General features: G+C 40.9%; 1 protein-coding gene across 1 annotated transcript; it reads left to right on the top strand.

Annotated features, from left to right (window-relative positions):
* The first annotated feature begins 10,726 nt into the window (after positions 1–10,726).
* LOC104091802 (uncharacterized) lies at positions 10,727–11,406 on the top strand. The gene has a single exon (XM_018769338.3). It carries the CDS (start codon positions 10,899–10,901, stop codon positions 11,280–11,282), a length of 384 nt encoding a protein of 127 aa, XP_018624854.1. The 5' UTR covers positions 10,727–10,898; the 3' UTR covers positions 11,283–11,406.
* The last annotated feature ends 1,366 nt before the right edge of the window (positions 11,407–12,772 follow it).

Raw genomic sequence — 12,772 nt, 5'->3', positions numbered from 1 at the left:
CTGTATATTTTATTGTTGGACTATGAAGTCGCTTGTGCTTTGATGTTGCGCTTTATAAGCTTTAGACTAACGCAAACAGATCCAAAATTTTAATTTCATGGCTTCAAGGTTTGATTTTTTTGAAAATATGAAAGTTCAAAATTTTATATTTATATAATATCAACGTTTTTCACACAGACATATATATAGTTTATGCTCAATAGATTCAATCGAACTCACTTCCTATACTTTACGTCTGTAGACAAATGCAGGGTGGCAAACTAATGAAGAGTTCCTTCAATAATAACATGACATGAATAATGTTAATAATGCTGATAACTAACAGAGTGGGATATACAAATAATTGGTATATTTGTAGAGACATCTTACATCCCAACTTATATGTTGGATACAGACAATACAACATTGGGCTTCAATGGTGCCAAAGGGGAAAAACATGAGTTACTATGTGCCAAACAAGTGTCTTGACAAAATTCTGCAAAAGGAAAATTACAGCAAAATCAGATATCAGAGAAGACAGATAAAATGTTTGAGTAATTAATGTCTCAAACAAAACTACAATAAGAACGCAGAATGTAGGCAGGGCTGGAAGTTAAACAAAGGTTGAGTACTTAAACTTTCAATGTTATAGCATCAAAAGTAGAGGAGTGGAATCCATAGGATCAAAGCCTTTCAATGTGTTGTAATTTTACTTTGTTTACCCTAAAATCGGATAACAATTGAATTTATACGCGGTTTTAAGGATACGTGATATAACTTAATACAAATAGGGAGAACAGATTAATATTGAAATTAATGAGAAAAAAATGAATGCAAACCATCCAAATTGGATAGCCTTAGCCTTGAAGGTTGGTCACTCCCAAGTCAAGAAATGCCTCAATCGATGTCGGAATAAAAAGACAAGATAATAAGAACTAGAAATAACAGTATATTGCTTTAGGATGCGTCTAACTTGATACAAATAGGGAGAACAGATTAATATTGAAATTAATGAGAAAACAATGAATGCAAACCATCCAAATTGGACAGCCTTAGCCTTGAAGGTTGGTCACTCCCAAGTCAAGAAATGCCTCAATCGATGTCGGAATAAAAAGATAAGATAATAATCAGACCCCCTTTAAATAGTAGGGGAGTCTTACTTTAGGTACAACTCTATATAAGGTAAAAAATCTCATGATTTGCTAATTAATCGATTTCATTGATACGTGCCGAGATTCCCGTCGTGATGTGTGACCGGTTACGGATATTTCAGCCTTCCGTTATTTTGGTTTGATGATGTTCTGTCGAGCTAATTTGGAGTCAGAGTTAGTTCTGGGGTCACAGACTCGATAATCTTTGAAGGCGCATGTTCTAACCTCGTACCTAGGTTCAATGGAATCCAAAGTCGATCTTCAATCCATTATGTTTCATCCTCGGTACGTCATGCAATAGGCGAGCTCGGTTTCTACCGTATACAGATAGTCCCCTCGTTTTTCAGAGAGTAAATGACGAGAAACGATATGAACCTCAAATCACTATACGAGCTTCTGATTCTCACTCTGATAAATGACGACAAATTCATGACGTAAGTGATAAGAATAGTTGAAATGTCCCGTCGGTCTAGTAAAAACTCGATTGGATTAATCAGCTTCTAATTGAGATGGATGTAGTCAAGGCTGAGGCTGATGAATGGAGAGGCAAGATGGATCGTCTGGCCTCGTAAAAAAAGGTTGTTCGGGCACAACTAACTTTATCCGAAATCCAACTAAGAGCTGCAAAGGAAAGGGCCGAGATCCATACAAAAAGGGTCGAGGAGCTTCAATCTCGGCTAGGTTCGACCGTCTCAGATCGAGATAATCCGGCCAAGGAGCTTAAAATGTCCAAGTCGGAAGTTGTCGTGGTCAAGGCCGAAGTTGATGAAATGGTGGCCCAGTACAAGGTTGATGTCGAAGCGGCTCAAGACCAATCGAAATTATAGTCGAGCATATGAAGTGAAAATCCCGTAGGTAGGCCCTTGAGGAAGTTCATGCTCGAGGTTTTGACTTATCTGAAGAGATTGAGGATGCCAAGGTGTTTGAAGCCGAGTCCAGGAAGTTGGCCTATCCCGAGGAGGATCATTCCAAGGGCTCAGTTGGGTCCGAGGATGGAGAAGACCCCGAAAATCTCGATGATGAGGTGGGCTTCGGCCAAGATTAGGTCGCTTATGTTCGATTTTATTCCTTTTTTGTACTTAATACTGTATGTCAAGGCTACTCGGCCTTTGTAAAGACAATACTTCATAAATACAACTTTTCTATTTCTTTTTTGGTGATTCTCGAGTTCTTTTCTTTGATTTTCTTTTTATCTTTTGCAAAGATTGAAATGCCTTAGCATTAAGTAGCTATGTCCGGAATCCTGAATAGGCTTGGCTTTTGATTTCGTTATCTCTAAAGCATCGTGGGACCCGGTATGTCCAAGAACTTTTTTCCCGAAATACTTATGCTTTTTAGAATATGACTTGCCGAGAGTGTATTTTTCGCAAGCTTTTGTTTTCTCGGATTTTGTTAACCCAGAATGGACTTAGCCTTTTGTTTTTTGTGTCATATTTTTGTTGAGGCCGTCTTTGGCTCTTGAAAAAAGTTTCATCGGGCAGTTCGGCCCATGTAAAAGAAATTTTTTATTATGAATATAAGGCTTTTCCCTTTAACAGCTTTCAAATTTTCTCTTTGCCTTGTTTATTTTTACTTGCAAAGATCTACATGCCTTGGCATAAAACAGTTGGTTTTCGTTTAGAGACTCGAAGAAAACTTATCTTCAACTATTTCGTTTTAAGGCATCGTGGGGGTACGACGTGACCAAAAATTTTCTTTCCCCAAAGTACTTAGACTTTTAGTCATAATCTGTCGAGGATAACCTTTGGAACTGGTTAAGAAAATTTTAAGGCCCTGTTGTTTTTATGACTGGTTTCGGATGTCTCCGAGCTGAGTTTATATGGTTGTAGCCTTTATAATTCAGGTGTTGTCCCGTGTTAATATCATTATCTCGAGTTATATGGGTTTGCCTAAGATGGAAGTCCCCGAGTGGGGGTGGCCTTAACCTATAAAATTTGGGGGTTGCCTAATAGGTCTTATACCCCCGAGGTCTAATAGCTTAGACCATCCAAGTTTGTTTCCAGATGGCAGTCCCCGAGTGAGAGAGTGATTATTCGAACTTAGGTTAAGGTGGCCCTTAGGCTCGTTTCCTTTAGGGGATCGGAAGCAGGGAATTCCTTAAGAAATGTAAAGGAAATTTTTTAAAAGACAAGATGTTTGCAAGGAAGAGACTTCTCTTAGTTCTTGTGCATAATAGTAACGTATGTGTACATGCTTTGTGTCAGGGTTCGAGCAGTCTATGGGGCACGGTTCATTTGACCGTTTGGCTCTTACATCGAATCCTATCGATCGAGACCCTTCAATCCTAAAGTCTCTTTCCATGCTAAAGTCGGTATCGGAAGGTAATGCCCTCAGTGTTCGATGTTGATCGAAGAAAGATCTCGAATACTGTTTTGATCACCATCACCGGTTCGCTGCCGACCTTCAATTCTAAGTTAGCACGATTTACTTATTGCCTCGTTAAAAACCTTATCGGAAAACACATTTGGGACAAAACCGGTTCAAGGAAAAAAAGAGTGCAACGCGTGCTTTCAGACCTAAAATCTCGTACTTTTCCTTGTCGATCACCGGCAAGAGTTAGTCTGAAATATAAGTAAAAGGAAATGGATGGGGTCGTACCTTAGCAGTAATATCATTTTAGGTGAGCTACATTCCAGTTGTTCGGTAGTTGTTCACCGTTCATTGTTTCGAGCTTGTAGGATCCTTTTCCGGTGATCTCGATAATTTGGTACGGTCCTTCCCAATTCGGCCCTAATTTTCCTTCATTCGGGTTTCGTGTGCTTAGCGTGACCTTTCTTAGTTCCAATTCCCCGGTATTGAAGTGTCGAAGGTTGGCCCTTCAATTATAATATCTTTCGATCCGCTATTTTTGGGCGGCCAACCAGACAAGAGCGGCCTCACGCCTTTCATCTAATAGCTCCAGGTTCGTACTCATAGCTTCGCCGTTCGATTCATATCGGAATCTGATACTCGGTTCCCCGACCTCGACCGGTATCAAAGCTTCAGCGCTATAAACCAAAGAAAATAGGGTAGCCTCGGTACTGGACTTCGAGGTTGTACGGTATGCCCACAGAACTTCAGGGATTATTTCTTTCCATCTTCCTTTGGCATCGGTTAACCTCTTTTTAAGGTTTTGGAGTATGGTTTTGTTGGTAGATTCAGCTTGTCCATTCCCACTAGGGTGATAGGGTGTTGATAGGATCCTTTTGATCTTGTGATCTTCGAGGAATTTGGTTACTTTGCTACCAATGAACTGTTTCCCGTTATCGCACACGATCTCGGCCGGCATTCCGAACCGACATACGATATGGTCCCAAATGAAATCGATGACTTCCTTCTCCCTGACCTTTTTGTATGCTTGACCTTCCACCCACTTAGAAAAATAGTCAGTCATAAACAATATAAATTGGGCCTTATCGGGTGCCCATGGAAGGGGACGGGCGATGTCTATTCCCCACTTCATGAACGGCCATGGCGATAAAACTGAATGTAGCAGCTCCCCAGGTTCGTGTATCATCGGAGCATGTCATTGGCATCCATCACATTTTCGTACAAACTCCTTCGCGTCCTTTTTCATGTCGATCCAGTAGTAACCTGCCCTGATCACCTTTCGAACCAATGATTCGGCGCCCGAACGGTTTCCACAGGTACCCTCATGAATTTCTCTCAGAACGTAATCGGTATCTCCTGGACCCAGACATATTGCCATCGGGCCATCAAACATTCTTCTAAATAAAGTTCCATCCTCAGACAAACAAAATCGGTTGCCTTTGTACGGAGGGCCCTTGATTCTTTTGAATCCGAGGGCAATTTGCCGGTTTTCAGGTATTCTACGTATTTATTTCTCCAATCCCAAGTTAGGCTTGTAGAGTTTATCTCGGCATGCCCCTCTTCTACCACCAATCTCATGAGTTGCACCACTGCTCCCAAATTAAGCTCGTTGTCTTCAACCGATGATCCTAAGTTAGCAAGGGCATCGACCTCACTGTTTTGATCTCGGGGGATGTGTTGTAAGGTCCACTCTTTGAACCGATGTAATGCTACCTGTAACTTATCCATGTATCTTTGTATTCGTTCTTCTCTGACCTCGAATATTCTATTAACTTGGTTTACCACGAGGAGGGAGTCGCACTTGGCTTCGATCACCTCAAGCCCCAATCTTTTGGCTAGTTCGAGACCTGTAATCATGGCCTCAAATTTGGCCTCGTTGTTAGTCAATTTCACTATTCTAATAGATTGTCTGACTACATTGCCTATTGGTGGCTTTAAAACGACACCAAGTCCGGCCCCTTTTACGTTCGAGGCACCGTCCGTAAAGAGGGTCCAGATTCCCGAGGACGTCCTCGAGTTTATCAACAACTCTCATTCCACTTCAGGTATTAGGGCCGGCATAAAGTCGGACACGAAATCCGCCAAAATTTGAGATTTGATGGTTGTTCGGGGTCGATACTCAATATCGTACCCACTTATTTCAACGTCCCACTTGGCCAATCATCCCGAGAGTTCGGGTTTGTGCATAATATTTTGTCATGGTTAAGTTGCTACAACACATGTGGGGTGACACTAAAAATAAGGTTTTCGTTTCCTAGAGGCGCTTAGTAAAGCGAGCGCCAGTTTTTCTAGGTGAGGGTACCTAGTCTCAGCCTCTCCTAAGGTCCTGCTAACATAATAAATTGGAAATTGCTTACCTTGTTCTTCCCGAACTAGGACTCCACTTACCGCTATTTTCGATACTGCTAAATACAAGTATAATTGTTCGTCTGCCTTCGGCGTGTGAAGCATCGGAGGGCTCGACAAGTATCACTTAAGTTCTTCTAAGGCCCGTTGACATTCTGGGGTCCATGTGAAGTTCTTTTTCTTCTTTAGTAATGAGAAAAATCGGTGACTCTTATCGGAGGACCTCGAGATGAATCGTCCTAGGGAGGCAATGTGCCCGGTTAGCCTTTGCATGGCCTTCACGTTGTCTACTACCATGATATCCTCGATAGCTTTAATCTTGTCGGGGTTGATCTCGATTCCTCGGTTGGATTACCATGAACCCTAGGAATTTACCTGAATCGACTTTTAATGCACATTTTTCCAGATTCAGCTTCATGTTGTACCTCTTCAATATACTGAAGGTTTCCTGCAAATGCTTTAAAAGGGACTTCACTAACATATCGTCAATGTAAACTTCCATGGATTTTCCTATTTGTTCTTCGAAAATCCGGTTTACTAGGCGTTGGTAAGTGGCACCGGCATTTTTTAATCCAAATGGCAATACGTTATAGCAGTACGTGCCATACTTAGTGATGAAGGAGGTCTTTTCCTGATCATCCGGGCTCATTCGTATTTGGTTATACCTGGAGTAGGCATCGAGAAAACTGAGGATCTCGTGGCCGGTTGTGGCATCGATCATGCGATCGATGTTAGGCAAATAGAAAGAGTCCTTGGGACATGCCTTATTTAAATCTTTATAATCTACACAAATTCTTAGTTTGTTCCCCTATTTAGGGACTACTACTACGTTTGCTAACCAATCCATGTATTTAACCTCCCGAATGGACCCTATTTTAAGGAGTTTAGATACCTCGTCCTTGATGAAAGCGTATTTGACCTCGGACTGGGGCCTCTTTTTTTGTTTGACTGGATGGAATTTCAGGACCAGGCTTAGCTTGTGGGTGGTTAACTCCGGGGGAATCTATGTCATGTCAAGATGGGACCATGCGAAACAATCCATGTTAGCTACAAGAATTTTTTTCCTGAGCTCGGGAGTTAGCCTCATGCCCAGGTATACCTTTCGATCGGGAAGATGTTCGATCAACATGACCTGCTCCAGTTCTTCGACCGTTGATTTTGTAGCGTCGAAATCATCGGGGACTATAAAGTATCGGGGGATCCCGTAATCGTCGTCTTTATCAGTCCCCTGCTTATCTGGTTGGGTAGAAGCCGTCATCGATGATTGCTATTTTTCCCTTTGTTCTGCTTCCGACTTTGGTTCCTTTGATGTTGCAAGTGTTGATATTGAAATCACTTCATTGACTGCAAACATCTCTTTTGTGGCCGGTTATTCCCCGTAGATCGTCTTAATCCCTCTTGGCGTCGAGAATTTTAACACCTAGTGAAAGGTCGAAGGCACTGCCCTTATGTTGTGGATCCATGGCCTCCCGAATAGAGCGTTGTATCTCATGTCACCCTCGATCACATAAAACTTGGCTTATAGGATGGTACCGGCGGCATTGACTGGTAATGTTATTTCCGCTTTAGTGGTTTCATATGCCATGTTGAATCCATTCAGGACTCGGACTGCATGTACGATTCGGTCTTGTAGACCAAGGTACTCCACGGTCCTTGATCGAATGATGTTGGCTGAGCTACCTGGATCAATTAACACACGTTTAATTCGAATTTTATTCACGAGTACAAATATTACCAGTACATCATTGTAGGGCTGCACGATCCCTTCTGCGTCCTCGTCGTTGAAAGATAGAGTTCCTTCCGGTATGTAGTCTCGAGTCCGTTTTTCCCTAGTAATGGATACCTTGGTGCGTTTCAGCATCGGCTCCTGTGGGATATCAACCCCACCGATGATCATGTTGATGACGTGCTAAGCTTCTTATTGCTCTACCTGTTTGTTAGAATCCCTATTCCTTAAGTGATTCTTGGCTCGATCGCTCAAGAATTCTCGGAGGTGCCCATTGTTAAATAAATGAGCTACTTCCTCTCTCAGCTATCGACAATCTTCGGTTATGTGACCGTGAGTGCCATGATATTTGCATATATGGTTAGGATCCCTTTGGGTTGGATCGGTCTATATAGGTCGAGGCCATTTGGTATTTTTGATGCATCCGATAGCTGATACAATGGTGGCAACATCGACATTAAAGTTGTATTCTGATAGCCTTGGTGCGTCTTTGGGCCCGATGGACCTGTCGAAGCCGTTTTTGGTCATAAGTCCCCTATTGTTCTGACCTCGATCATTTCTCCTTTTGTTTCTCATGGAATTTCTCCCGGACCTGTTGCCTCTCCGATCCCCATTATATGGCTGATACCGATATCTGTTCGACCTTGGTTCCCGGTCAATATCTCTCTTGATTCTATCGACGGGTCTGATAGGATAAATGGACCCGGAAGGAGCCCCAAGTTGATCGTCTTCGACCCTGATTTTTGATTGGTACCGATTATGCACATCGACCAAAGTAACATCCGGGTACTCTATCATATTCTGTTTCAACTGCTGTGAAGCTACCGAGCATTGAGCCCTTGGGTAAAGGCTTGAACGGCCCAATCATTAGCGACCGGTGGTAGGTCCATCCATTCCATTTGGAATTGAGATACGATTTCTTTGAGCATTTCATTGTCCTTCTGCCTTACCTTGAAAAGGTCCGACTTCCTGGTTTCGACCTTGATGGCTCAGGCGTGTACTTTTACGAAGGAATCTGCAAGCATAGCAAAAGAGTCAATAAAATTAGGTGGTAAATTGTGGTACCATATCATGGCTCCCTTTGACATGGTCTATCCGAATTTCTTTAATAAGACGGATTCGATTTCATCATCCTCTAGATCATTCCCTTTGATGGCACATGTGTAAGAGGTGACATGTTCGTTCAGATCGGTCATTCTATTGTACTTAGGAATCTCGGGCATGCGGAACTTCTTAGGGATCGGTTTGGGAGCCGCGCTTGGGGGGAAAGGGTTTTTGCACGAACTTCTTAGAATCCATGCATTTCAATATCGGCGGTGCTCCTGGTATTTGATATATCCGAGAATTGTAGGTGACCACCTTTTTATCATTGGCCTCGATCTTCTTCTCCCGTGATTCTATTTGTTTCGTCAATTCCTCGAGCTTTTTTATAATCTCGGGGTTAGCCCCCGATTCATTTTCTTTCGACCTTTCTATAACCGGTTGATCTCTGCGGGTGACTTCCCGAGGAGGATCGGGCTCAACCCTGCTTGGTGTGCGGTTTTGGTTTTGTAAATGGCCTATTACCACCTGTTGTGCCTGCAATATTTTGAAGATCACTCGTAGGCTGATCCCGTCCCCTTCAACATTCTGTGTGTTTCGAGTTGCCGATCGGGCTCCACCACGAATGCTATTTTCGGGGTCAGTAGGCAAGTTTGCATCGATAGCCACATGTGAATTATCATCAATCGGATCTACGATCGGAATTTGAGCGAGATCAGTAGGTGGTATCTCGTTATCGGGATGCTATGTTGTTATTTTCATCTTGGTGACCGGACTCGTTGTCAACGTGTAAAGGTGCTGATTGAGAATTTGACATTTTTTTGTATTTTAGCCTGGAATCAAAGACACTTCAAAGAGCAAGTGTAAAAAAGTGTGTGTTATAGAGATTTGTATCAAATAATCACTATTATCCTCAGTACCATGGTGGGCGCCAAACTGTTTACCCTAAAATCGGATAACAATTGAATTTATACGCAGTTTTAAGAATATATGAATAACTTGATACAAATTGGGAGAACATATTAATATTGAAATTAACGAGAAGAAAATAAATGCAAACCACCCAAATTAGACAACCTTAGCCTTGAAGGTTGGTCACTCCCAAGTCAAGAAATGCCTCAATCGATGCCGGAATAAAAAAGGCAAGATAATAAGAATTAGAAATAACAGTATATTGCTTTAGGATGCGTCTTTCAATCCGTTTTACAAATAATCAGACCCTCTTTATATAGTAGGGGAGTCCTACTTTAGGTACAACTCTATATAAGGTAAAAAATCTCATGATTTGCTAATTAATCGGTTTCATTGATACGTGGCGAGATTTCCGCCGTGATGTGCTATCGGTTACGGATATTTCGGCCTTCCGTTATTTTGGTTTGATGATGTTCTCTCGAGCTAATTCAGAGTCAGAGTCAGTTCCGAGGTCACGAACTCGATAATCTTTGAAGGCGCATGTTCTAACCTCGTACCTAGGTTTGATGGAATCCATGGTCGATCTTCAAACCATTATGTTTCATCCCCGGTATGTCATGCAATAACCGAGCTCGATTTCTACCGTATACATACTTCATCTAAAGGGTATAAATCTAAGCCTAATCTAAAAATGTCAATAAAGACAAAAGTCGTTGGATGATTTCGTCCCATTTATTTTAATTTTAGCGAATAAATGAGTTACTCGATATATCATATATCTCTGTGTGCATCAAGTGATCTGAGTAGTACCATTATGAAAAAATATGTATATCCAAAGCATAGTTTGGATTAAGAGTCACGTTCCATGGAACATGGACTAAAATGATTGGGTTGTAGTTATGATTGGCTAATATAGATGTGCCACCCCACATCACATGTGGTTCCTTAAAAACTCCTAAAACAAAAATGATTATAGAATTACGAATACCCTTAAATTGGAAAAAATTAAGAACTCATCTGTCCATGTCAAACGACTCAAATCTCACATGGCAAAGGTTCATTGTTCCATGGAAAATCCTAGCCTAGACAACTCTCTCATTGCTTAGAACTAATTAAAGGCATTAAGCTAGCCTAAGAAAAAGAAACTAAAATTGAAAAAAGGCAAAAATCATCACAGCGTGGGTCCCTCCTAAATAATTTACCAATAATAGCTTAGTTTTTAATTTTTTTAAAATAAGAATACAACTATACAAGTAGTCAGCAGTCTCCAAAGAGTTGGACAGTCATAATAAGGAAGAAATTTCTTCTCCCCTTTGGTCCCTAATTTGATTCCTTTTTTAGGGTTTGCAATTTCCTGAATTAGGGTTTCTCTGTATCATCAATTTTTGGAGAAAAAAAAAAACGAGCTTTTCTAGTTCTAGAGTAACTTAACCATGAAATTAAAGTTGAGAATATCCCAATTCCCTCTCCTAATTCTGCTATTTGCTGTCATTTTTTTCTCCTTTACTGTCAGTTCACACAGTTTAAAGCCACTACCTTCCCATCAAGATGATGAAGATATCTGTCCTAGAACGCAATTAACTACGGATTCTTGCCCCATTAACTGTTTCCGACCCGACCCGGTTTGCGGCGTCAACGGGGTAACATACTGGTGTGGCTGCCCCGATGCTCATTGTGCTGAGGTCCGTGTTGCCAAATTAGGGCCTTGCACTGTGGGAAATGGAGGGTCCGCTTCAGTTCCGGGTCAGGCCCTCCTCTTGCTTCATATTGTTTGGTTAATGTTTCTTGGTATTTATTTTCTAGTCGGGCTTCTTTAATTGATTACAAGTTCTTTTTGTTGTTGTATATATGAATGAAATTCACGATTGGTTGGTTTCAGAGTTATCATTGTTTATTGTTGGGAATTCAATATAATTCTTGGAGATTCAGATATTTTTTGCATCTTGGTCTTCTTTAGTTCTTTTAATTTCTAGTTCAATTGTCTTTAGAGGCAGATTTAAGATTTGAACTTTATAGGTTCCAGTTAAGAGTTCTAGCAAACTCATTTGATTTACTGGGTTTGAAATCAGTTATTTATACTTAGTGAATTCTTTTAACACGTATACAGGGTCTAAGCTAAAGCTGTTGGGCTTGGATGAACCCATAAGTTACCCTCTACATACTGATTGCCTTTGTTTCATCATATGGATAATTCTATATAGAGCCTGAATTATTAAATGTAATTGTACTTCTTGGTTTTGTTGGAAGCAAGAGCAAACCTTGTTAAGTAGGAGATTTTCATTACTTGAAAATTTTGATAAAGCAGAGCTTTTGCTGCGAGATTCTTAATCTAAGATTGATATTGGACACGTCGATCGGCAGCTCTATATCCCCCTTTTAGCTTGTTATCAGCTAGTTCTTACTGTAAAGTCAGAGAGAATGCAACAAATACTCTTGGCTAGACTTCAAGAAATGATTGGGGAGGAATTTCCATTGAATTAGAATCTTCTGTAAGAGTTTAATGGGCACGTCGATTAAACTTGGGGCTTAGGCAGGCTAAAACGGGTTGAGTTAATGAAAAAGTATGACTCAACACGTCCAAAGTATGCTTAGGCTAAGATTGGTCGAGCAACGGATCAAACCCAACCCATCCAACATAAAAACATTTTTTCAATTCTTTTCAGCTTGCTGTAATTATCTGTCTTTTCTTCTGATGAAGTGATCTCTGTTTTACGTGCTTCACGGCTAGAGAAATTTGTGATCAGTTAATTTTGTGTTATGTAGTTATTGCTTGTTGAGATAAAAAAAGTTAAACAATGATTAAGATAATCTTTGCAGCTAATTTATAGTTCAAGGAAGTTTATGATCTACAAATGCAATTTCTTTCCTTGCTGGAGGATGGGGGTCAGGAGTCTGGTGATATTCTCCCTTTATGATTTTCCTTTCTTCTTTTGGTTGGTGGTATAGGGGGGGATTCCTTTGTTTTTTTTAAGCTGCTAAATGACAAGCTCTCATGTCGACTAACATTATTGAAATATGTTGCAAGTTTTTCCTACTTAATCACGATCCTAACAGGAGGTACACTTGAAAGATTAATTAGATACTTCTTTTGTTTTCATAGGTTACAAATAAATTGAAAAGGCTGGGTTTCTTCTTATGATTCCTCCGGTGATACTTTGCTACTAGAGCAGATTATCCAATGGGATTGAGTGGATATTTGATGGGTGCTTGAAGTTATTGCCTGTAACGACAACATGCTCTTGATTTTCTTTTCTTTTTATCCTTTCTTGGGACTTTCTAGACCCCCCTCCCTGGTTGCTTGAAGTTA

The sequence above is a fragment of the Nicotiana tomentosiformis genome, chromosome 6 (assembly GCF_000390325.3).
Source record: "Nicotiana tomentosiformis chromosome 6, ASM39032v3, whole genome shotgun sequence".
NCBI classification, from domain to species: domain Eukaryota; kingdom Viridiplantae; phylum Streptophyta; class Magnoliopsida; order Solanales; family Solanaceae; genus Nicotiana; species Nicotiana tomentosiformis.
Note: the sequence above shows the minus strand (reverse complement) of the source record. Positions and strands in the feature narration are given on the sequence as shown.

Coding starts and splice junctions, on each gene's coding strand:
- LOC104091802 (XM_018769338.3), top strand. CDS start 10,899: ATGAAATTAAAGTTGAGAATATCCCAATTCCCTCTCCTAATTCTGCTA.